This window comes from Pistacia vera, unplaced genomic scaffold (assembly GCF_008641045.1).
Source record: "Pistacia vera cultivar Batoury unplaced genomic scaffold, PisVer_v2 Contig184, whole genome shotgun sequence".
In the NCBI taxonomy this organism is placed as follows: Eukaryota; Viridiplantae; Streptophyta; class Magnoliopsida; order Sapindales; family Anacardiaceae; genus Pistacia; species Pistacia vera.
In genome coordinates, this window is record NW_022195938.1 from 1062895 (window position 1) to 1090041 (window position 27147).

General features: G+C 36.5%; 3 protein-coding genes across 3 annotated transcripts; 1 reads left to right on the forward strand and 2 right to left on the reverse strand.

The window, feature by feature from the left end:
- The first annotated feature begins 5914 nt into the window (after positions 1-5914).
- On the forward strand, positions 5915-10169 carry LOC116126852 (wall-associated receptor kinase-like 14). Its single transcript, XM_031412531.1, is given in 4 exon segments — positions 5915-7034; positions 8053-8130; positions 8620-9663; positions 9666-10169. Coding segments are annotated over 4 exon segments (2082 nt in total). The 5' UTR covers positions 5915-6319; the 3' UTR covers positions 9911-10169.
- A 996-nt stretch (positions 10170-11165) lies between these two features.
- On the reverse strand, positions 11166-13139 carry LOC116126832 (allene oxide synthase 1, chloroplastic-like). Its single transcript, XM_031412504.1, has one exon. It carries the CDS (start codon positions 13026-13028, stop codon positions 11445-11447), a length of 1584 nt encoding a protein of 527 aa, XP_031268364.1. The 5' UTR covers positions 13029-13139; the 3' UTR covers positions 11166-11444.
- A 10894-nt stretch (positions 13140-24033) lies between these two features.
- On the reverse strand, positions 24034-26179 carry LOC116126856. The gene is made up of 2 exons (XM_031412535.1): positions 26087-26179; positions 24034-25700 (listed from the first exon to the last, which is right to left on the reverse strand). Exon 2 carries the CDS (start codon positions 25639-25641, stop codon positions 24238-24240), a length of 1404 nt encoding a protein of 467 aa, XP_031268395.1. The 5' UTR covers positions 25642-25700; positions 26087-26179; the 3' UTR covers positions 24034-24237.
- Between the last annotated feature and the right edge of the window lie 968 nt (positions 26180-27147).

Genomic DNA, 27147 nt, shown 5'->3' on the forward strand with positions numbered 1-27147 from the left:
ATGTATTAAAATAATAAAATAACGGAGACAAGTTTAAAGCCTGGACACCGACGTTCTGAAAAAACATGGATTCTGCTACCAATTTCAAGGCCTCCTCGAATCCAACAAAACCGACCAAAGTAAATATTTACATCTTATTATAATTTATCTATAAATATAATAATCTCATGGCCATTCCATGTCTCTCATTTTTCACTTACAGAGTTAAACTTGTGTGCTTTGTTCCTTACTTACAACAATGAGTACTTCATTGGTTCCCAAAACCCAACCCACAATCTCAGAAGCTGATGACAAGAACAACAACAACAACACCACTGGAGATCAAGAGCACCCAGAAAACCTCAACTCTGTTACAACCCATCTCTTTCTAAGACCCACACAGACGTCGCAAACGCTAGAAAAAGATGAGGTTCTGAGGCGTATTCGTCATCGTAAGCGCATGAATAAGCTCAAAACTACTGTCCAAGGTCTCGTTTGCTGGCCCCAATCGGTTAAAACTACCGATAAGGTCTCTGTCTACGAGATGAAATGGGTGGATGATGCTTTTTCTGCTCCTTAAATTACCTGCTAATAACTCTTCTCTGGCTAGTAGCTGGAGTTGCTGCTGTGTTAGTGTATATACACATTTCTTTGTAGCCTTACTGTGTTCTACTTTTATGTCTTCTTATGTTTCTTTTAACTGAGATAATAGTAATCACTTTGTACATTTGAAAGCAGTTTATTTCAAGATTACGATCTCTTATAGCTACCATTTTGGGTACCAATGGTCACTGGGCCTTTTTCTGTTTTACTTACATAGCCAGAGTTAGGGATACTACTGTTGGGCTTTGGATTCGCTATGAAATATTTTTTCCAGTTCTCCGTTTCACTAAACCCAGTCGACAAGTCGATATCAAAACGGACATCAATCCAAACTCCAACTTCTTTAATGTATCATCCACTCTTTTACAGCAATACAAATCTATGTTAGAAACCACATGAAATAGATGGTTCAATAACTCTGATTAGTTTAGTTGCAAGGAGAGGAATCTCTGAAAGGAAATATCAGTTATCCAGATTAATAAAGTAAATATTCGAAGAATCTGCTTTAATTTTGTTTTTGTGTTGGAAGTGAAATTTGCCTAATTACTGTATCATATACCTTGGAATATATAGTTTTGACTTTAATGGCTTTGTTAAATCATGAGCATCTTGCTTTCATGTTGCATTTTTAATTGTTTCATACTGATCTCTTATTGTAAGATGACAATATACATTTCTCTTAATCTCGACTACATAATGGGCATTTATGAATGACTGGTGGTTTACAGATAACTAGATAAGATACATAAATAGGTGTGTATCGAAGAACATTCACCCCAGTGCTACTTTATTCCCAGTTTCCAGTTGGGGAAAATTTAAAACAAATTGGTACCTAATCTGACAAATGGTGTGTAATGCTGCCTCTACCATTCTAACTGGTTTGGATATGTGTAGCCAAATGGGCCTTCTATTCTTACCTTCTTATGGGTTTTGGGCCAAAACTTGGATTCTTTAACGGATTATACATAAGAGTGTGTTTGACTGAATTTATAAAAATTAGTTTGTAAGCCGTTAGTGATTTGAGTTTATAAGCATTTAAAATTTAAACAGTTACGTGTTTGGTTAAAGTAATTATAGGTAATTGATAAGTAGTTGAAACATTTGGTAAAATGTGGTTTATAAATATATTTTATTATTAAAATAACTAAAAATGATACTATATTATTAAAAATAAAGGTATATGATAGAATTTTAAAATAAAAAAAAGGTAATGTAGTAATATACTTGGTCAAAGTAGCTTATAAGCAAAAAAAAAAAAAAAGTATCTTCTCCCAAACTTTTTTTTTGGGCTTATAAGTCCAAAAAAATTATAAACAAATAGGTTAGTTTAATTTTAGAGTTTATAAGCTAGTTTAATCAGTTTATAAAATGAGACAAACACCTCTTATATCCTCTCCTTTCCCTTTGGAGATTGAGATAAGAATTTAGAAATTTTTTATTTTTTGATAACTGGGTGTTTGGGTTAGCTTGCACACATCTCAACTAATCCAGAAAACCATTGAATACGCTACAAACCCAATTTTCGAGCATTGAGACAAGAATTTAGAATTGATGTTTTTGTTTCCACACCTAGCTAGGTTGTATGTTCATACTTCACACTCACCTAAAATCTGGTTTCAAACCTGATTTATTGCTCTTTATTCTGCCTAGCTTTGTGTGATAGCAACTTTTCATTAACAAAATCTTTTAAAAACTTGTTATTCATCAACCAGTTTTTGAAATCTAGTGCCCAGCCAGCCCCCACCACTTTTAATTAATTATCTCTAGTGCTTGAAAATAAATAAAAATCTTTGGACAGACATTAGTGTTTAAATTGAAGAAGGAAGAGTAACAGAGAAGGGACTATAAATAAATAATTGCACAGAGAGTTTGTTATATGTATGAGAGTAAACGACATAATTCTCACCTAAGGTTTGACAAAATCTTAAGTTGGTACATTTGGTTACATTTATTTCAGATTCCCATCCTTAAAGTGATGGAAAGGGGTAAATTGGTCATTTTGCATGGACGACGCACGTTAGCAGATCACCGCCTCTAATAGTCCTCCGGCACACGTTAGCAGACGGCATCCCCAACATTTTTTGCCCTTTTTTTGGCGATTCTTTCACCCAAAATCACTCTTGTCACCACCATTTGAACCCCCATCATCTCCTATACAAAACCTTAACCTTCACAACCCCTCATCACTAGCTGATCACCGGCCATGATAGTCGCGTCATGCGACTGGTTTTTGTCGATTTTTGATCGTTTTGAACGGCGAAAACCCCAACCACTACCACCATTTGACTCCTCACATCATCCCCTATAAAACCCCTAACCTTCCCAGCCACGGCAGCTCACTGTTTGCCATCCACCACTTCACCAAAAAACGATCGATGAACACGAACTCTCGGCAACTAAACGATTATTGGGGACATAAGGGTTTTATAGAGTTAGAGACGCTGGTTGAAGTGATGGTGTCCAATTGGATTTTTGCCGCCAGAATCCAGCGAAGAACAGAGAAACCCTAAGCCTAACGGCGCCGGCGATTGGAGGGGCCAATGAATCGGGAACCAGAGGGGTTTTAGATGAAAAACTATAAGGAAGGTGATGGAAGTAACCAGGGGGTTCGTTGCCGTCGAAAACAACCCAGATCGGGCAAAAATCGAGAGGGTATGTAGTGACCGAGGGTGTTATTGGGATAATTTGAAAATAAAATGGTAGGTTTAATTATCCTAATTTAGGGGTTAAAATATAATTTATTAATTTAGGGTTAAGGGCATTATGGTAATTATACTCCCTAAACCCTAAAAATTGCTAACAGTGTTATTTTAAGGGTGGGAATCTAGAATAAATATAATTTGGAGTACCAACTTGCGATTTTGTCAAACCTTGGGTGGGAATATGTTGTTTATTCTATGTATGATGGATGGCTAGGTCCCAAATTTCAGGCTTTAGGGCACAGGTATGAATACGATAACCACTTTTGGATTCTCTTAATAGTCTAATGCTTGAAATATTTGTCATTTTATAAGTTAAAGGGACTAATGCTTAATCAACAACAATAATTACACTCAAACACGCCTTAATCAACATCTTTTAAATTCAATTTAATAATGCCTAGCATAATACTCATGTAAAACAAATGTCAAAAATTAATTTATATGGGTAATGGANCTACAAACCCAATTTTCGAGCATTGAGACAAGAATTTAGAATTGATGTTTTTGTTTCCACACCTAGCTAGGTTGTATGTTCATACTTCACACTCACCTAAAATCTGGTTTCAAACCTGATTTATTGCTCTTTATTCTGCCTAGCTTTGTGTGATAGCAACTTTTCATTAACAAAATCTTTTAAAAACTTGTTATTCAACAACCAGTTTTTGAAATCTAGTGCCCAGCCAGCCCCCACCACTCTTAATTAATTATCTTTAGTGTTTGAAAAAAAATAAAAATCTTTGGACAGACATTAGTGTTTAAGTTGAAGAAGGAAGAGTAACAGAGAAGGGATTATAAATAAATAATTGCACAGAGAGTTTGTTATATGTATGAGAGTAAACGACATAATTCTCACCTATGGTTTGACGAAATCTCAAGTTGGTACCCCTGGTTACATTTATTTTAGATTCCCACCCTTAAAGTGACGGAAAGGGTAGATTGATCATTTTGCATGGACGGCGCACGTTAACAGATCACTGCCTTTAACAGTCCTCTGGCACATGTTAGCAGACGACATCCCCGACATTTTTTGCCTTTTTTTTGGCGATTCTTTCACCCAAAATCACTCTTGTCACCACCATTTGAACCCCCATGCTCTCCTATACAAAACCTTACCCTTCACAACCCCTCATCACTCGCTGATCACCGGCCACAACAGTCGCGACATGCGACTGGTTTTTGTCGATTTTCGACCGTTTTGAACGGCGAAAACCCCAACCACCACCACCATTTGACTCCTCACATCCTCCCCTATAAAACCCCTAACCTTCCTAGCCACGACAGCTCACCGTTTGCCGTCCACCACTTCACCAAAAAATGATCGATGAACACGAACTCTCGGCCAGTGAACGGTGACTAAACGGTTGCTGGGGACATAGGGGTCAATTGAAATTTTGCCGTCGGAATCGACCAGAATCCAACGAAGAACAGAGAAACCCTAAGCCTAACGGCGCCGGCGATTGGAGGGGCCAATGAATCGGGAACCAGAGGGGTTTTAGATGAAAAACTATGAGGAAGGTGATGGAGGTAACCAGGGGGTTTGATGCCATCGCAAACACCCAGATCGGGCAAAAATCAAGAGAGTGTGTAGTGACCGAGGGTGTTATTGAGATAATTTAAAAATAAAATGGTAAGTTAACTATCCTAATTTAGGGGTTAAAATATTATTTATTAATTTAGGTTAAGGGTAATTATGGTAATTGCACCCCTTAAACCCTAAAAATTGCTAACAGTGTTATTTTAAGGGTGAGAATTAGAATAAATATAATTTAGGGTACCAACTTGTGATTTCATCAAACCTTGGGTGCGAATATGTTGTTTATTCTATGTATGATGGATGGCTAGGTCCCAAATTTCAGGCTTTAGGGCACAGGTATGAATACGATAACCACTTTTGGATTCTCTTAATAGTCTAATGCTTTAAATATTTTTCATTTTATATGTTAAAGGGACTAATGCTTAATCAACAACAATAATTACACTCAAACACGCCTTAATCAACATCTTTTAAATTCAATTTAATAATGCCTAGCATAATACTCATGTAAAACAAATGTCAAAAATTAATTTATATGGGTAATTGAATGGATAATTTATAGTGGAAATTGGGAATTGGGAGTGATATGGTATTAAATCATGATCACGTTCATGGATCACTCTTCAAAAGCCTTGGTCCCACATTCATACCCACCACCCTATTTACTTTAATTGTTGACAATGAAATGATGGCCGTGATTCAATATTTTGACTTTCAATAAACAAATTAATTCGTACATTATATTAATTAAAGCATTTAAGCTGTTACCGGAAACTGTAATGCTGACAAAAATGTTTTACCAACTTTGACTTCTTAACGTAGTATTATGCCATTGCCAGCTATACTGGACTAAATCATATGAAAATTAAAAATCTGCAGAAGAGCCAAGTCGACAAAGGCATTTTGATGAGGATTGATGTGGCGAATTCAACCACCAGAAAACTAAGCAACAGACAATTCAAAAGATCCCTTCTCTTGTCCCCATATGTACAACAGTTTTACATGAATCTTGTAGCAAAAGTCTGGGTATTTGAAGAAACAAAGAATAGTTGGAGTAGAGACAGACGACGGAAAAGAGGTGTGGAAACAGTTGCTCTTCAGTCTTTCATTAATGGATTTCATTGTTCATCTTTTTTTTTTTTTTTTTCAAATCCGTACCAGTCAATACGTTAGATACCCACTCGCTTTCTCTTGAAACTCACACCCCTCCATGTTAACTACGTTTACGTAACAAAATCTCAATTAAATTTTCAATCTTCCAAAAGTAGCAGTCCAACTTTCACACGCTAAATGAATCCTCTCTCTCTCTCTCCCTCCCAAGCCGAAGCCCTTGTATGATATGGTGGTTCTACTCAACAGCAACAATAAAGTACGATAAAATTTCCATTTTCTCAAATTCTCTTTCAACTTCTTCAACCTTAGCGTAGTTGAATTCCTTCTTCTTTCTTAAAATTTTCTTCCTTTCGCTCTACCAGTTTCAGTTTTATTTTAAGATTGAAACATGACTCTAAAACTACAAATTCTCTTCTTTGTGGGAATCTTGAATATGTTTTCAGTACTCACAGTTCATGCATCTATAAAATGTGACAGAACATGCGGCAACAACCTCGTCTCCTACCCTTTTGGATTCTCTAGCGGTTGCCATATTCATCTGAATTGCAGCTCAAAAGGTCAAATCTTTATAGGCGAGTTTCCAGTCCAAACCATAAACAGCGATAACATAAAACTTATCATCCAACCCACATGCATCCGTTCAATCAAAACCCTTCACCAACTCTTCACCCACAACTACGCCCCAACAGCAAGAAACGCCATACTTTTAAACGACTGCAATTCCACTGTCAATACATGTGAAATACCTTCATTAATTGACCTGCAGACTCAATTTCATTCATTTAAATGCGACTCAAATGATAGCCGCAATATCAGTTGCTATTCGGAAGAGAAAGATTATGGATTTCTTGATTATGATAATATTACCAGGCGACAGTGCAAGTATCTTTTGTCGTCCATATCAGCAGAGCCATCCATATCAGGAGTTTCATTAGATATTCAGGTTGTGGAGCTGGGGTGGTGGCTAGAAGGATCGTCCTACTGTTCCAAGGATGCAAATTGTACTCCGGTTTTATCTCCCGGAGGAAGGCAAGGATTTCGATGCCAATGTAAACAAGGGTTCCAAGGAGATGGCTATCATGCAGGCATAGGCTGCCATAAAGGTCAGTACTTCTCTGGTTTTCCAGGGATTTTGTTGTTTCATTCGTTGCCTGATCTTGTTAATTTAGTCTTGATTTTGTGATTTTATTTAGTGACTAATTAAATATATGAAGAGTGTGATTTCATACCGTAATTGAAGCCAGTTGATAATTAAGGTCCCAACTTAATTGGCTCACATGAACAGAGAGTTTCACACAATTCAACTTTGCTTAAGTTTATTATTTTTAATGAAATAATCTATGATTCTATAAGATATGGAAATGATATAATAAAAACATTAGATTCCATTTTACCAGTCAGACTAGTCTCCACTCACACGAAAGTACATAACATTTCTCGAGTCTTTGTAAAATAATGGTATGGAAGTAGCACAGTTACATATTAAAAGGGGCACGCGGCAATGATACATATGTGGACTAATAGTTGAATGCAATTCTTAACGGAAAGTGTTAAATGATTATAATGCCTTATTTCGAGGCAAAAAGTAAAGTTAGTTGACCCCAACAGGACCCAGAAATGGTGCGCTGTGGGCCTCTGGCCATTCAACCGCCATGCTAATCTCGAGTTAAAGGCTAAAAAAAGGTGAAATCAACTCAATCAATTAGCACTAGGGGGAATGTTATCATGTTCTTGAGGTAGCTTCATTTTCTTTTCTTTTGAATTTTGTTTTGTATGAGCAAAAGATAAAGATAATTCAAGTATCAGTCAAGTTTAGTATGTACACAGGAACATGCATATGGGTAGTTTCACCTAATGCATATGGGGGACCCTTCTATCATTATTCTGTTGTTTTATAGACAAATTTATTGTCTGGTTATATGTGTGGATGACCACTTTTGAGTGAGATTAAACAGATCATTACATCCTAAGAAATACAATTATATCCACTGCTTAAACTCGTTGATCAATATATAATAAAAGGAATACAATTATATCCACTGCTTAAAGTCGATCCTTATTCCTTAACCTGAAAATGACTTGACTATTCCTTGATTGTTTGTAATTTTGTTATGTAAACAGCCTCTTCAGACTGCAACACTGCAAAGTTTATCTCTGGCCAATGCGGAGGAAAAATTAGAACTGCTGTTTTAATTGGAGGTACCTAATTTTCTTACCTTTCACCAACTGAACAACACCGCCAAAGAATTTTTTTTCTTCATTTTAAATTCGTTGCTTTTCATTTAACAAAGCCCCCTTTGTACCTATTATGGATTCCAAGGTTGGTAGAAACAGAGAGAACAAAAAGACTATTTAAGCAGAAACACTATAAAGACAATTTAATCCTGAAAGACACAAGTAATATATATGTTCTGCATATAACTGGGAGTCTAGTGTTATTTAGTAGGGCTAAAACCCTGGAGTATTAATCTCTGTAACATCAGAAATTATTCTAATATATTGCTCACTCTAACATCGGTGGAAGTATCATGTTAAAATGCCAGTCATTAATTCTCTTTAAGTTTTTTCATAGCCTCGAACTAACAGTTAGGAATTAATGGTTTATAACATCAGATTGGTCTCATGTCTTATTTCAATACACAATGGAATTTGAATTTTCATCTGCTAAATATGGTTTCTCTTTCTCAGGTAGCGTTGCCGGGGCTTCTTTGATTATAAGTTTGGGTGTAGTATGCTGTTTTATTCGAAGGCGATCCTATTCAAAAACCAGAAACAGAACAAAGCACCGCCTATCTCAAGCTACAGGCATCAGCATTCCCATCTATCCATACAAAGAAATTGAGAAGGCCACAAACGGTTTCTCTGAGAAGCAAAGGCTTGGAACTGGGGCCTATGGCACGGTTTATCAAGGAAAGCTCCATAATAATGATTTATGGGTTGCTATTAAAAGGATAAAACAAAGAGATACCGACAGCATTGAGCAAGTAGTAAATGAGATCAAGCTCTTATCATCTGTGAGCCACCCGAATCTAGTCCGCCTCTTAGGTTGTTCAATAGAACATGGTGAACAAATCCTTGTCTATGAATTCATGCCTAATGGAACATTGTGCCAACATTTACAAAGAGAAAGAGGTGATGGACTTGCCTGGCCAGTTCGCCTCACCATTGCCACAGAAACCGCACAAGCCATAGCCCATCTTCATTCTGCTATCAACCCTCCAATATACCACAGAGATATCAAGTCTAGCAACATACTCTTGGATTACAACTTTAAGTCCAAAGTTGCAGATTTTGGTTTATCTAGGCTTGGTAAGACTGAAATCTCCCACATCTCCACTGCACCACAAGGCACTCCTGGATATCTTGATCCACAGTATCATCAGAATTTCCATCTTTCAGACAAAAGTGATGTATATAGCTTTGGAGTAGTTCTTGTTGAGATCATAACAGCTTTGAAAGTAGTGGACTTTTCTAGGCCTCAAAATGAAGTTAATTTGGCTGCTTTTGCTTCTGATAGGATTGGGAAGGGGCGTTTAGACGAGATTATAGATCCATTTCTAGAGCCCCATAGTGATGCTTGGACCTTTTGTTCGGTTCATAAGGTTGCTGAATTGGCATTCAGATGCCTTGCATTTCACAGGGACATGAGACCTTCAATGATGGAGGTAGCAGCTGAATTGGAGCAAATCAGGATGAGTAGATGGGCATCTTCTGAAGAAATCACTTGTACAGCTTTTCATCAGAGCCATCTCCTTGCTCTTCTTTTTCTAATATCAGCGAAAAGCCGCTAAGTTTCTCTGTTAAAAAAGGTGGAATAGAGAGTAGAGGTGGTTTTTTCCTGCTGCACACAGAAGCTAATAATGTGGATATAATTGATGGATTGAAGGAAAATTCTCCTGTTTCAGTTCAAGATCCTTGGTTAAGTGAACAAAGCTCACCTTCATCAAATAGTTTGCTAAGTAATGTTGTAATTCAATGATGAACTGAATTAATTAAGGTGGGAAGTGGCTTCATCTCCTGTTCATATTTTTTTAATTTAGTGTTGTCAATGCAGCATTGCAGTGCAACAGTTTTCTCCCTTCACCATGGCTCCTTGAGCTCTTCAGAGTTACAAGTATTTGATGATGCTCAGTGATTTCTGATGATCGTCTTTGATCCCTAGTTTCTTAATTTCAACATTATTTTGGACATTTTTAGTATATTGTTTATACAGAAACGATAGGTTCTTCCACAACGCATGATGGTAAATAACATTAATTTAGAGTTCTCTAGAATTTTCCCAGTTTAAGAAAAAGAAAGAAAGAAAGGTTTATTATTCCTATTACCACAATGAGTGATGAGCAATGTTATGGTAGAAATGTTTGTAAGGTGTTCAATAGATCCCTAAGAATAGTTAAGATGTATACAAACTGATCCAAACACCCTGATCACAAAAAACAAGAAAATGTTATAGTAGAAATTAGTTCAGTAGTATTAAATTGAATAATTCAAAATCTAAATGGGCTCAATAACTTAACTAAATCCATATTCAGATTAAATAGGGAGAATCTGACTGCAATTATTGAACAGAATGCCAAATAGTACCCACTCATCTGAATACCAGTCACTATAGTAGAATTGTACCCAGAACATCTTAGAATACATGATATCAAACATTATCGTACTGCATAATCCTGAGAAGAGTTAAATATTCTAGCGTTAATGTTTATGAATAACTGAGATGGGATTTTGGGTTGGTTGATTGTGAGCAGAAGAGGTAGAAGAAAAAATTAGAAAATAGATGGGATTGAACCAGCATTGCCCTGATGATAAAAAGAACAAAAGGAGTTTCATGAGCTCCTCCTCAATTTCGAGTCTCTCCAAACACTAATAGGGATAGTTATTAGGATTTTTACCAGACTGATAATTCCAGGACTTCAAATGATTAATTAAAGCTGGTGTGAATACATCCAATAATAAAAAAGAAATAAATAAATAGATGGTATTGTATTTGAATGAGAACAAAATGGTCCAATGGCCTCCTATGTTTTTGGGCTGAAAACATTCCTCCAAGTCCCAGTATAGGATTAAGAAAAGGAGGTGTAAATCTGAAAAATTCAGCCGCCAAAATAAGTAGAGAGAAGTTTTCATTTTTGTTATATTGTCAACTTTTGCATAAGTTATACGTACATGAGAACTGATAAGTAGAAGGAGAATATGTTAAGTTGATGAGAGACATTTCTTACAAGCAAAAATCAGAATAAATAATTTTCATAGTGAATTAATATTTGCATCCACTCATTCAGAAAGAGACTACTCTTGTAAATGCGCTTTTCGCCCAACAAACTTTATATCAAAATAACAAACCAAATTATTAACTACTGACTACTCAATCATCATATCTACATCCACAACTGAAAACAAAGCTAATTAATTGAACTCCACGAAATACCATTATAACCCTCCCCCAACCATATTAACATCTCTCTTTTTTCCCAAATTACCCCTACATAACTGCTTTATTCTCCTTCAACTCAGAAGCTCGCTCTCTTCAGTGAGGTTACTGTGACAGAAGACCCCAGTGCCGACGTTCCTACTTCCATCTCAAACGAATCATATCGGAGAAACAATTCAACCACCAAAAGCCTGGTAATCAGAACCACAAAATCTTTCCCAGCACACTGTTTATTTCCCACCGTTGGTTTCTCTGTCTCCGGTCCATTTGACCATAGCACGTGCTTTAGCAACTTCTCACCTTCGCCAACGAACCTATCCGCCACGAACTCCTCTGCTCTCTCGAATATTTTCGGATCTTTTGTTGCAAACGGTTGGTACCCGAATAACAGTTCTCCTTTTTTCACTTCAAACGATGCGTCGTGGCTTGAAACGATCATATCCTTTTTGGCTATTCCGTACTGAAACGGTACGGGAGGCTCGATGCGGAATGCCTCGTACACGACGGATTTCATCAACGGCATCTGTTCCATGGCGGCCATCGTGACTTTTCCACCGTTGGATCTGACGACTGATCTGATCTCTTCTGCCAACTGCGTGTGGAGTTTGACCCCTGCTCGACCAATCCATTTGACCACGTTGGGAAAGAAAAACTTCATTCCTCCAAAGGAATTAAAGCAAGTGGCAAATAACAGGTTGTGGCATGCTTCTTCTCTGGAGATGCCCAACCTCTCTGCTTCGTTAAGAATGGTACCTGATGACTCGTAGAAGAAATCATATAGTCTCTGGTAATTTTTTTTTACCAGGAATGGAGGAAGACGAAATGTGTGGATGGACAGTTCCTCTAAAAGCTTTGGTAAGCCAAGAGTGAGTATTGGACTGAGTTGAAAGAGAACCCATATAGGAATAATAGTAGGGCCATCGAGGCCGAGTTTAGTATCAGCCGGGTTTGTACCGTAAAGGGATCGTGCCAAGAAGTTAAAGGCAGCTTGGTCATTGGCTTCAGAGAAACTGGCTTTAGCTTTGGTGGCTAAATCTTTTTCAAGAGTCTCAAACAACTCTGTGTAGGTAGAGTGAAACTCTGGGATTACCCTGTCTCGGCTAGACTTTAATTGAAAGAAGAGGAGTTGTTTAAGTTTTCCATGATTTGGTTCGGAGGGATCAAGATATGACAAAACACGGTAACCACCGGTGAGTTCGGTTGAGGGCATGAAAGTACCAGTGAAAAGATCTCTCTTTTCAACTTTGGTCACGTCAAAAAGAATCGGAAAGCTCTTACCGTCTAGCAAAGCGACGACGTTCGGGTGATGAGAGATGAAAGGGCCAGGTGGCATGTTGGTTCGAAACACAGTTGACTGGTACTTCTGCATTTTTGACTTGAAAAACTCTTCTCTACCAAGGTTGTAGAAATAGTCAAGACGGTCTTTGATTGGACCAATAAAAGGGAGACCATAGTTTCCTGGAATTTTTCGGATCGGAGGTTGAGTGGGTTGTTGAGATGGTGAAACCGTGGTCGGTGGTGCTTGTAGAGATGGCTTCTCGGAAACTGAGGCGGTGATGGGACGGATTGATAGTCGACGCGAGTATGGTTTTGATGATGATGTTTTTTGTGGAGTATGGAACTGAAGCTGCAGAGAAGGAAAAGAAAGAGAAGTGGATGCCATTTGAATCGCAATCTGTAGCGTTGTATTTGCAGAGAGAGAGAGTGTGTGAGAGAGAGAGGCGTATTTAATAAAAGGAGGAAGTGTTGTATGTTGTATAACAATATGTGATTCAATTGAAGGGGCTTTAGTTTTATAATGGGCTATATTAGTTCTGGGTGGTGCCGTCGTGGGACCATTCATTAGTGTAGAAAGCCCTAGCTAATTTTAAGTCATGAAAGGTGTGCGTTTACGACTCAGGACTAATATTTTATTAAAAATAATAATAATAAGATTTATTTAAACATCCATTAAATTTTAATTACGATAATCACTTTAAATTAACCATTAATATTTAATATTTATTTACAGGATATAAATTAGGTTGCTTTTAAATTATCATCTTTTATGTTTGTCGTTTACTGACATGTTGAATGTATGTCTTTATATTATACTTTTTCCACCTTTATTTGTGTGTAGGTGTTGGGAGCACTTTCTGTGGTGTTTCATAATTTTTTTTAAAAGTCGCACGTGTTCAATATATATATATATATATAATTCCAGTAGTGCGGCTCATAAGTTGAAAGATGACTTGGCGTGTTCCTCCTCTATAAAGACCGAAGAATAGCTTGCAATACATGCGTGGCACATATTACCATTGCCTTTCTCAATTCAAAGTCAGTTGTCTCCATTTCACACATATAGTCAGTAACTAGTCACTGTTACCGTCCCAAACCGTAACATTAAGAGTAACACTACAATCTCTAATACTTCTTACTAACTTTCTCTTACTAATACTATATGTCAACTCATAATTCGTTAGTTTACATGAATCTCGTCTGTTCAATAATAAGTCCCGTTTAATTAAGCTAATCATAAATTTTCATATGAGGTTAGTGAGAGAGGTTAGTATTATTATAACATTAACATGCCCTGGCTCTAAATACTATAACTTCAGTGGGACTTTCACACAACCACCGCCATCACCGTCACCGCGTGCTTCTTCATCAGATGCTCTGCACGTGCTTCTGCCTAGGGTTTCATTTTCTATTATTGATACTGTTTCCTCACCCTTGACTCCACAATTTTGCGTATATAAGAAGAACCACTTCGTCAACTGCCATTTTCGTCACCTGCATGGCGCGTGTAAAACTTTTTTTTTTCCTCGTCACGGAAACATGTACAATTGGACTGACAGTGAGTTGTCCAATTTGGCGCAGACCCCACCCAGCCACCCAGATGTAGACGGTGAAATATTCTCGTGTCCTCATGTACCGATGTTGCGCGTGGGTTTATCATCAATTACTTTTTTCTCGTTTGGTACGTAGTTTCACTCCAGTCTTGTGACAAATGCAGGACGGAGTTGAATTATGAACCCGGCTTTACTATTCTGAGCTTTGAAAAATTTAATAGTGGAGGCTCGTCAAGCCACTTATTTTCAACTTCCGTCCATGGCAACAAACTGCCCCGATTCTGTTTCCGCCCCATTCATATTACTGCTCCGCTCTTTCACGTGACCGCCCACAAAGTGGGTTTGGACGGAGATTTTTTTTTTTTTTCTTTTAAAAAACATGTATTTTTATTAGATTCGGAATTGGTCACAAAGCGCCAACGAGACTTTTGGAATTTGGACACTTATTTTTGGGCTATTCCAGCAAAAGATAGAATAGAATATTTTATTTAGGTGACAAAGTCTTAGATAAATAGATCTTTATATCCAAATTGAAGAAAAAAAATGATTTGTATGTTAGGAAAGATAATTGAAAGGAAAGTATGATAATCATATCGAAACACAAGTTGTCGTTATATCCTTTGTTTATTTAATAAATTAGTTGTTATTTCTTAATAACTTTAGACATTTGATGCGATGTTGGAAATTGAGCAAAAATCATATTTAAAATTTGTATATATTTTTTTAAAATAGAATTATTTTGATGGGGATAACGTTACCACTTATAAAACAGTATATAATATATATTCTGACTCTGATGTTACTGCATCAATGTTGTTTGGGTGTCAGCTGTCATGGACTACATTTGATTGAATAGACTAATGTTTTAAAACCCGGCCTGGCCAGTTGAACCGGGACCCGAAAGCTTTAACGGGCCGAGTTTATATTTTTCCTATTCACCAAAAACTCTGGGATTTAGGAGGATGATCGGCGAACAATTGATGGCTTGAATGTTGGAGCTTTTGAAGATAAAGTGCTGGTGAATGCAATGGTGGCGACGGAGTTGATTTCCGATGAGTAAATCAATCGGAAATCGAACAAAATTGGCAACGGCAACAATGAGATTTTTCCGGCGATTGGCAAGGTTAACGGGGTTGGGGTGAGGTGTGTTTTGGTCGGGAGGAAAAGATGAGTAATTCCTGGGTGATAGGGAGGGTTTTCGACGCTGGCGTCGATGAGATCTGGCCTGGAATGCCGACGCTAACGTCGGTGAGATCTGGCCGAAATCGAACCTATTTCGGCCAGATCTTGGGTATATTTTGATGAAAATGGGCTCAAGGGACGATTGGGGTTGCATCTGGGGTGTCATCGCAGCCAATCAGTCGCCAGTAGATTTGCATTTGGGGTGTGTTTGATAAATTTCAAACCAATAAGGACTTAACGAATTTTTAGGGGTATATTTGCTTAATTTTAAAAGTTTTTATCAACTAGTTTGACCAGTGGTCAAACCGATTAAACCGGTCAACCCGGGACCCGAAAGCTTTGTCGGGTTTCACCCTGGGTTGGGTTTTAAAACATTGGAATAGACATTAATGGCATGAGCCATGAGCCCTCATCGTCTTTAATCATTAATAGTCACCGTATATTATTTTCAACAGGGAGAACGAGATTTTCCCACCCATCAAGTTTCAAAATTATACTTTCCCACTATTAATCAAGTTCTGTTAGCATTTTATGTTAATATTTGATTAAAAATATGAAAACACCCTTAAATAGTTTTTTTTTTAATTAGTTTATTGTAAATTAAAATTTAATTAAGTGAAAGTTTTTACGCGATTATTTATTAGTTCAAGTATAACAATACATTTTTTTTCTTTGTTTATTTAATTAATTATAAATACTGATTTTCTATGTTAATTAGTAAAAATAAAAAACATTATAAATTTGGTAGATTATCGAATAATAGTGATGAGAAATTGATGACATTGTAAAATAAATAAATATTAAGGGGTCTGTTTGGCTAAGTATTTTTATCTGTATTTTGGACCGGATTTTGCAAATGTTGTTTGTTTTATTATTTACAGAATCCTATCCTAATAATTTAATCCTGACAACTATTTGACCGTTACAGTTTTTTTTTTAATTTTTTTTTACTGCATCTTCACTGCTTCTTTCTCAGTATCCTGCATCTTCACTGCTACTACTTCTTTCTCAGTATCTTGCATCTTCACTGCTTCACCATTTGACCGTTACAGTTTGTTTTTTATTTTTTTTCACTGCATCTTCACTGCTTCTTTCTCAGTATCACTGCATCTTCATTGCTTCTTTCTCAGTATCACTGCATCTTCACTGCTTCACCATTTCACTTTCTCAGTATCATTGCATCTTCACTGCTTCACCATTTCAGTTTCTCAGTATCCATCACCAGCTTCGTGCTTCAGTTCTCAACTGGCATTATCATTTTCAGTTCTTCACTTTCTTAGTATCCATCACCACCATTTCAGTTTCTAATAATCCATTACTAGGTTCAGTGCTTCACTTCCCAGTTTGCATTACCACCATTTCACTTTCTAGTTTCCAGTACCAGCATTATGAACCCCCAAACCCACCCACCCCGAGCACCCACGCACCCACTGTCACCGTGACCTGATCTACCCCAAACCAACCCACCCCGTGCACACACGCACCACCGCTACCCGATCTACCCCAAACCAACCCACCCCGAGCACCCACGCACCACCACGACCCGATCTACCCAAACCAACCCACCCCGAGCACCCACGCACCATCGCGACCCGATCTACCCCAAACTAATCCATCCCGAGCACCCACGCACCCACCGTGACCCCATCTACCCCAAACCAACCCACCCTGAGCACCCACGCACCTATCGTCACCGTGACATGATCTGTCGCAAATCCACACCCTGATCTGGATCAAACCGACACCTTAATCTCTATCAAACCCACCTTATATCTGTGTAAAAGAGGAAGCAGTTGCGTTTTGTCTTTGTTTGGCATGAATGGATTGTGAATGGATGGGTTTTTGTTTTATTTGGAATTTTTTTTTAATTTCTCGTGGGGCACACGCATGGATGGGTTTTTGTTTTATTTGGAATTGTTTTAATTGGGTATTTTTGGCAATTAAATATTGTTTTAATTGGGTTTTTGTTTTAATTGAGTTTTTATTTTATTAGGCAATTGGCACATAATTGTTTTAATTGGGTTTTTGTTTTAATTGGATTTTTATTTTATTCGGCAATTGGCACAGAATTGTTTTAATTGGGTTTTTGTTTTAATTGAGTTTTTTGTTTTGTTTGACAGCTTTTTAATCTCGTGTACACACGGATCCCTTTAATTGTATTTGATGTTTATCTGACTCAGAGAAGGGAAAGAGACCCACGACGTATCCAAATCAAGTTTGTAAGTTTCCGTTACCTATTTGTTTTCAAGACACCGAGCCGCTATTTTTTTCATTTTTTTATTGGAAATAATTTGTATTAATACTATTTTTTTTTCATTAATCCTTTTAATTTGGACTTTAATAATGCGTTTTGTAATTGGTTGACTCAAATATTTTATTCCGGTTTCACTAATTGATTTATTTGTTCTGTAGATTCGACATCGTTCTTTAATCGTAACCAGAAATTACGCTCATATGCACAGATGTCAGCATAATTTGTCTCGATGTTGCAGGATTGATTATTACTTGCAACAGAGGCGAAAGTTTCGACGTTTTTCTAGACTTGGAGTTCGTCATACACCCTGTTGGTCGACATTGTCTGTATCTGTATCTGTATCTGTATCTGTATCTTCCCCTGCATTGACATCTTCAAGTAGTGTCGGATCGAACGAGGTATAATTTTATATGTGTTTAGTTGATTACGTTAACATGTGAGTATTATATTTTGTAATGTGATTGGTGATTCGTATGGTGCCCCAATGTTGGTTGTCTCTCACCGTACTGTCCTTAGATGAGTGATTCTGTGGCCTGATCCGCTGAGATGACCCACAAATTTTTAGTCCTGTTATCTGAGCAGGCCAAAACTTCGCACGGTACTGCAATGAAAACAGTTGATTATCAGGAAATGTTGGACGACATATCATCACTGGCTGGCAGGAGACTCAACGTGACACAATTAACCTCTAAGTTCTTTCGCCTGCGAAAGGTTTATCAAGCATGGCAGAAATTGCTGCAACACACGGGGTTCGGGTGGGATTAGGAGTCACAAAGTCCAACGTGTCCCGTTGAGGTTTGGTAAGAATATGTCAAGGTAAATTTTCATATTTTTTAACTATTATTATTCAATGACACTGTAAATGTACAGATTTTTTTTGGATTGCTAAATATTAATATATTATTCTTTGAACTTACTAGCAAAACCCACTGGCGCAACACTTTTACCACAAGGGACTTCTTCACAAGGAGCTATATGAAATAATATTTGAGAAGCAAACTGCCACTGGAAGATATGCGTACACATCTACATCCCAACCAGTGCAGACCTCTAGTTTTTCCAATCCCGACGCGGTTCCCCTGGATGATAGCGACTTTGAACCTAATCCTGATCGGACGACAGGGGAAAAATGGTCAAACACATCTGGCCATGGAAGAGCAAGAAGTAGGAGGCATAGAAAGGGGCCAGGACATTCAATTGCAGATGCCATTTTTAGCTTAACGGGTGAGCTTGCGGAGAAGCGGACTATGGCATCGAGGGCTAGCAATCGCAGTACAGATGGTAGGGAAGAAGAGAACACCAGTGGTCCATGTGATCCTTTTTCCATAAGCAATTGTATTGACATCATGACGGCCATGCAAGTACCGACACAGTTTTACCTGCCGGTTGTCACGTACTTATATAAAAATCCAGGGTGGCGGGAGATATTTGTAAAACTCCACTGGAGGAAAAAGCTAACTGGATTTATAACAACTTTCCCAATACTAAGTAGATGTCACTATATTTCATAAGTGTTTGGCAACAATTTTGTACGCGTCAGTGGGCAGTTGTCATTACAATTAAAATTTATAACGCTACTCTATGAACTTATTTATGTGATATTACATGTGTAAACACCGTTTTCGATTGTCATTACAATTAAATATTGATTGTTATATTTTGCTAAGTAGTACAACAACTATTAATTGTTGATAATTGTTGATAACTGTTTTGCAAATATGTAGGTTTAAATGGCGTCGCCTAGCCATACAGGAAGAAGACAACGTGCTACAGATGAGAGGGACGAAGAAGAAATACTGACAGATATAGCCGTTGCACTCTGCGGTGCTGCCGCGTTAGAAGCAAGTGCGCGTGAACCACGACATACATCCGTATTAACTGGTCATCAGTACATGTTGGAGGTACTCAACGGTCATCATGACAGGATCTATGACAAGTGTCGCATGGACAAAGACTGTTTTACATTGTTATGTGAAATTTTGTCCAATCAAGGCAAATTGCAACCAACTAGGAGGACGAGTTTGGAAGAACAAGTTATGATATTTTTAACAATCGTTGGAAAAAACGAGACAATCAGAACGATGATGGAGGATTTCCAACATTCGAGTGAGACGATTTCTAGACATGTTACCGCAGTTTGCGACGCCATATGTGAGTTGAAGACAGAGTTTATCAGACCACCTGACTTCAATGATGTTCCATGGGAAATATCAGCCAACAGAAAATATTACCCTTTCTTTAAGGTACCAGTTCATTATGTTTGCTATTAGTAGATAGTGAAGTTAATTGTGTTATTAATGTTTTTAGTAGGTTAATATTAGTAAAATTCAATTTTCATGATAGGACTGTATTGGAGCCATGGATGGCACACATGTATACGCTTCGGTTCCACGTGAATTTGCCGATAGGTACCGGAATCGCAAAGGATCGATGTCACAGAATGTAATGGCTGTATGCGACTTTAACATGATGTTCACTTATGTCGTTACTGGATGGGAAGGATCTGCGCATGATTCAAGAGTTTTAAATTCAATTATTGATGATCCTAATTCTGGATTCCCACATCCTCCACCAGGTATAAGTATTTTCTTGACATATTATAGTGCATTACGTCCACTGTTGAGGCCCTGTAATTCAAATAAAATGTCTGATATTATTACAGGGAAATACTATTTGGTTGATGCGGGTTATCCAAATAGAGATGGATTCCTCACCCCTTATAGGCAAGTGGCTTACTATATTTCTGATCACCGCCGTAATCGAAGGGGGCCACAAGAGTTGTTTAATTATAGACATGCTTCACTCCGCAATGTTATCGAGAGAACCTTTGGTGTTTTGAAAAGACGGTTCCGTATTCTAAATGGAATGAACAATTACCCGTTGGACAAACAAGGGAAGATTGTTATGGCATGTTGTGTACTTCATAATTTTATAAGAATGTACAATATGGACGATCGTATCTTCGAACAAACCAATACTAGTACGGGTAATGAGCAAGTATATTTTGATCGTCAAAACGAGGCAGAATATGGCCGAAACGGAGAAGGACCGAGTCAACCGCAACAAGGTATTATAGACAATATGACGACTGTACGGGATAACATAACGAATGCACTGTGGGCAGCATAGTGGACCATGTCATAGTTGTTAATGGAGTATACGTGTAATAATGATTGTAAGGGTTGATAATTAGTATTTTTTTCATATATGTATTAATGTGATTTTTTAAACAGTTGGGTTAGTACTTGAAATTAATATGGTTTTTTTTTTTAATATATACGGATACCAAAATTACCAATAAAATATTTAGTATTATTAAAATGTAACTTGATAACTTATATATATAATAATACATTATTTTAACAAACTACAATAAAATATTATATTAATAAATTATTTATAAACAAATATATTAATCAAATATTCAACACAAATATCAAGGTCAAAATACTCTACCAAACACATATTCTGAAAATCCTATTCTCGTAATTATAACCCTATCCAACTATCCAATACTATCCCCAAAATCCTATCCAAAATACTAAACCAAACGCACCCAAGGTCATTTAACTTTAAACAATTTTAAGCATTACCCCTGCCTTTTTAGTTGGGGCTAACTATTTTTTCTTTTTTGACTTTTAATATTTGACTTTTTGGCTAATTAAAAAATTTATAAAATCAAATGTTTGAGGGTTTTTTTGTCTTTTCAGTCAAATATTAACAGAAAATATAATAAAACCTAACGAAAGGTGGGAAAGTGTCGTTTCGCCAAACCTTGAGTGAAAAAAATGTCGTTCTCTCTTTTTAATAATACTATATTTATAAACAAATTTTACAAAGATTCTCGTGAGATGACAAAAAATAAATTGAAGAGTGAAACAAAAAATCAAATTCATTATATTCATTATTTCATTCATCTTTTGCCACATTACTTTATATGGAGATCTTTGTAAGTGTATTACTCTATTATTTTATTCATCATCTTTAGTCTAGTCCTTTATAAATTTCTCAAATTCTTGTGGTCTCAATGTGCATCCAATGTTTGCCTAATTAATTTAGTCTGTTAAGAACATTTCCCTTACTAAACCATTTCTTATTACCCACAACTACTAGAGGTGTTCAAAAGCGGTTAACCACTTTTTTGAACCAAACCAGTTTTTAGGTTTGGAAAAATTTTCGAACCGAAACTGAACTGGTTTGGACGGAAAATCGGTTTTTCGGTTAACCGGTTTTGAGCCGATTTTCCCCTTTTTTTACTTTTATTATTTTTTTTCCTAAATTAAATTGTAAATATAAATAATACATATCCAAATAAAAATTAAATATTCATACATTTTTATTGACCACTACTAACAATACATTAAAAATATTATTTTTTTATTTAATATATAATATAATATACATATATATATAAAACCAGCTTCGGTTAACCGCTTTTTATTTTTTCCTGAACCGGTAATCGAACCGAAAATTCTGTTTTTTGAATTTTTTGAATTGTAACCGAACCGTTTTTTCGATTAATCAGTTTTCCAGTTTGGTTATCGGTTTGGTTCTGTTTTTGCATTTTTTTGAACACCCCTAACAACTACAACTTCTTATATCAATATAATATTATATTTACTAATTTTAAACGTTTCAAATAATATTCATTTTTCTTTTATTGAAAATGATGCATAATAATTAGTTATAAGGATGACTATAAAAACCTTTATTGTTAATTCAAAACATATGAATACCCATGGTCTTAAAAATAACAAAAAACAGAGGTAATTTTTGAAACTATTGGAGACTTACTGTGTTTTGGGCTATTCACTTCACATGGGGTTTAGTTTTTCCTTTAATTAAAAAATCTTGGAAAAGATTATACAAGCCCTGAAATTCCACTTAATAACATAATTCTTATGCTACATCCATTGATCACCAGTGATTGGAATTTGTAACGTCTATGATAACCTTCGGGTCATCTTAGGTCTATCAACTAAGAATTTCTGCCCTTTGGGTCTCTTTATCTNCTTAGGGTTTTGAGTGGTGATTACGAATTAGGGGTTGGTTTCCCCAATTGATAGTTTGAGGAAAAAACCTAGAAAGCAAATTAAGTCAATTGAGTGAATAACTCAACACTAATAACATGAATTACATCATATCCGAACAAAGGTATGTAAATGTTTATTCCACATTTTATAGAATAATAGATGATAATCTATAAATTCAGTTTTTACTCTTACAGAATTTGTCACATTGCGAGTATCACAACACAAGTTATGAAAATGTTTCAATAATCAAACGTTTTGATCAACAAAAATATTCACCCAGTTTAGAAGTTGTAAACACTTCATCTTGAGCATCAAAATCATTTTCATTTTGCTCGAGCTACAGTATCTTTAACAAATTACCCAGTTTATATCCTCTCAATCTCCTTAAATTACACAGCAGATAGTTACAAAATTCAATTCTATCTTCAAAACAACAAAGAACTCTGCAACCCATTACTATACTACTCTCACAGTTACCGTTACAAACGAACGAGAAGTATTCATGTATTGAATAAAGGCAGCTAACACGTTCACTGGGTTGTTTGAGACAACCAGAAAATGGAGAAATACCTGAGAGCCCAGATGAACAACGCTTTGAAGAGGATCCTGTGACTGGGAGTGACCTATCAACTAAAGCAGAAAGAAAGAGAGAAAGAGAGCTCGAGCTTGGGTTGATAACCTACTAGTACGGAAGTGTTTGAAACTATGCGTTGAGAGCATTTCCGATGAAACAACTTTATTATAAGTTGATAATAAAGGTCGGTGTTAATGTTCACGTTATTTCTGTGAAATATTTTTTAGTATAATTCAAGCATTTGTTTCAGAAACTGGGAGATTATCTCAAAGCTCTCAAAGTCTTCAAAAGATACACAAATTACTGAGAAGCATTCTTGATTCTTGTATTTGCATACTGATGTACCTTGCCAAATCCAACAACAAATATTATATGATGTTAGATGGCATAGATATCTGATATATTTGGATCATACGATCAGAATAAGCAGCTAATCTAAAATGAAAATGATTTAAGAATGAAGAAGAATCATTTGTTTTTAGAAACTGGTGAAATTATTTTCATAGTTCTAAAGTCTTCAAACCATATACACATTGATGATTGTTCTTAGCATACTTATGCAGCTTTCCAAATTCAAAACTCAAGAGTTTGGATCCCTCCTTACCTAGATTTTCCTCTAGAAGAATAGACTATGTAAAGATTCTAAGTTCTCAAGCTGTAATGAACTCAACTGGCAGAGGTCCAGGTTCAAATGCGAATGCAAGAGGGTTGTAACCAGAACCTTTCACACATCCATGTTCAGTTATCGAAACAGAAAGGAACTCGTATCATTAATTTGTACAAAATGTTTTGTACAGAAGTATAATATTATTCTTATTGAGTAAGATGACAGGGTCGTTATGCAAAGAAAGATTGACAGATTTAGAGTTAAAATTAAGAGGACAATTTTCCAGCAGTACTATTCTTACAAAGATGCATTCTCAGTGTTCTGAGCAAGTTATACGAGTCAATAACTTTTGATCAATGAAAGGAAAAAGAAAAAACAAAACATACTATGATCAGATTGCTCTTGGAGGTTTCTCCAACAATGCTGAAAGGTAGACTTCATCCTTGGATTTAGGAGCAATAGCCCACTTGTGTTTCTTGTATCTAAACTGAAGAAACATATACATATAATCATCCAGATCCTTTCTAGTGCAAAAGAACCTGTCTATCCATAACAATCCTCCTGGCCTTAATATTCGGTCCCAATCGAATAGGATGTAATCCATTAACAATAAATCAATCCAGCCATCCATGAATCCAGTTGTATGAATTAAGTCCATTGTGTTGTCGAAGAATGGAAGGCGTTGATTCAATGTTGCATAAAGAGGAATCAAACCTCTAAGTGCAATCATCTCGCTGAATGGAGCCCCAAGGTTCAAGGCAGTTGAGACAATTGTTACATTTTTTTCTCTCATCCTGGCAGCGAAAGTCCCTGTGCCAACACCGAAGTCCAGACCAATTCTTATCTCCCCAGGCTTGACTCCCAAAACATCGCTGATCAGGAAATCTACAGGAAGTGAGCTGTTGTTGACCCATTTAAGCTTCTCCTTGTCCATTTCAAAGCATCCTGTACACTTTGAATAACCCCGTTTAGGATTCTTGCTTGACAAACACTCAAAGTTCCTGCACTGATAATTGCTCCACCTTACATTTCTACCATCTGGCAGTTTCCATAGAGATTCATTGATGGGATATGGCTTTTGGTAGACCTTAGAAGCCCTTGTCAAGCACCGTCTTCGAGGCAAAGGATCACATCCATTAACCATGAGCTTTTGAGCAACGTTCCAATCATCTTTACAATAAGATCCAATGTCATAATCCATGTATTCTTCCAATTCTTTCTTCATCAATACACACACATGGCCGATTGTGTTGTATATCCTCTCTGTTCCATATATATTAACCTTCCCAACTCTGTTTTCTTTCGGGGTTATATACTTCCGAATCTCCTCTATCACAAAAGTATTAATCAAAGGCTCCTCTTTCATTGTTGAGTTTCTAATCCCTTCAGCCTTAGGTAGCCGAATCTGTCTAAGAGAAATATGAGCAGCATAAAGAGGCCTAATCACTTCCTCCTCCAAAAACTTCTTGTACACCAATTTGGTAACACTCGTTTTAGCCAAATCTTTCTCCTTCTCCATTTGTTGCACAGTTTTTTCAAGCTTAACTTGCAGGCTTTCCATCCGATTTAGTACTTCCCCAACTCTATCATTCAATGCCCTAATATCAAACCCATCATATACCTCCGTGGCACCATTAAAATGGCGGCATATATCTTCATTGTGCATGAAAAATCCAGCTGAGTAAAACTTGAAGAGACTCGATAGGCTTACAATTATAACAAGACCTCCAAGCACAATCTGAAGCCAACCCATTATTCTTCCCAATCTACATTTTGGAAAGCACGATCTCCCCATCTTTGCTTCTCTTTTTGCTAGATGCTGCTTTTTTCTCTTCTTCTTCTCAGAGTTTCAACCTAATCAAAGATCAATTTTGAAGCAGAAAAATACGAAGATGGCTAAAACTCTATCATAAAATCCGAGTACATGCATCCAAACCACACAAATGAAAACAAAAACAGATAAAAGAAACAATATATGTGAAGGCTAAGATTCACCAACACTCATGAAAATAGAAATAGAAAGAACAACACTAAAAATTTCGAGCCTTTTAATTTGATCATTTGGGACTTTATGAACACACATTTGAATCGAACAACATTACCAACTTGCAAAAACAGGAATTCCATTATCAATTTTCAATCATTTTCTCACCAACCAAACAGACGAAACAAAGCTGAACATAAACAAAATCTACAAAATTCATAAAAGCAAAGCTTCATAATCAAAATTTGAAACATACCCAGATAAGAATCAGCCAAAATAAATGAAAAAACAAATCTGAATCGCTCTCCCAGTGTAAATTCAACCACTTTAACAAAACTATATCACCCCCAAAAACCTTCACAAATCTTATAAAATAACCCTCCTTAGTCTCACCTAAACTTCAAAAAGACTCCACATTTCACTCGAATATCGAACTAAATCCAGCTGTAGCACAGTAAAGCTCAAGCTTTACTGCGCTTATTACCTCTAAACTGAGTAAAGTTTATGTTTTATTAAGAATTGAGCTTGCTTGTTGACCAAGTGGCTTTAAATTTGCACGAATCTCGTGAAAAAAGAAAAAAAAGCTTGGAGAAGTTCAAGTTGTAAATTTAAATATTAAAACCAACTTTGTTTTTAAATGAGAATATTGAAGCGTTGACTGTTTGAGAAATGCGCTGAGTTTTTTTTTCTGAAGCTGGCTCAGTTGGGCCGGCGGCAAGGGCGAAACTGTGTCATTTTCGACCGTTGAAAGATGGTTTTTCTTCATTTTCCTGAAATTATATAGAAAATTAATGGGCGCTGTGGCACTTCTTGTTTCACAATATTCACGACATACGACATGCCGATTTAACAAAAGCCTATCATGTTTTGAGTTCAAAGGCATAGACGAAAGAAAAAATTGAAAAAAATTTAAGATTTGGCGTAATTTATTTTCCCACCCAAAGACTTTGAGAAAAACAATTGCCCACCCATCGTTAAGATACGTTTATTAACTTTAATTGAAGAATGATAGGATGGTAAATTCACTAGAAGCTTTAAAATCAACTATTTAAAAATTTCTTTCCCGGTTCGTGGAACGTGTAACAAAGTTTCCCAAGGATAAAATTCTTTTTGCTTCTCTAAATCCAAACCCTACTCTATCATGAATTTATTTAAATCCATTTTTTCCGATGATACTAATTCAATGACCTCCAACCAAAACCCGACTTTTAATCCTCCAACACGAAATTTCTACCAGATGAACAAAACCCAAATCCCAACACTCCTCCAAACTCCAGCCTAGCAATCTACAGGAGTTCGGGACAAGTCTAAGAAAGG

Coding starts and splice junctions, on each gene's coding strand:
- LOC116126832 (XM_031412504.1), bottom strand. CDS start 13,028: ATGGCATCCACTTCTCTTTCTTTTCCTTCTCTGCAGCTTCAGTTCCAT.
- LOC116126856 (XM_031412535.1), bottom strand. CDS start 25,641: ATGGGGAGATCGTGCTTTCCAAAATGTAGATTGGGAAGAATAATGGGT.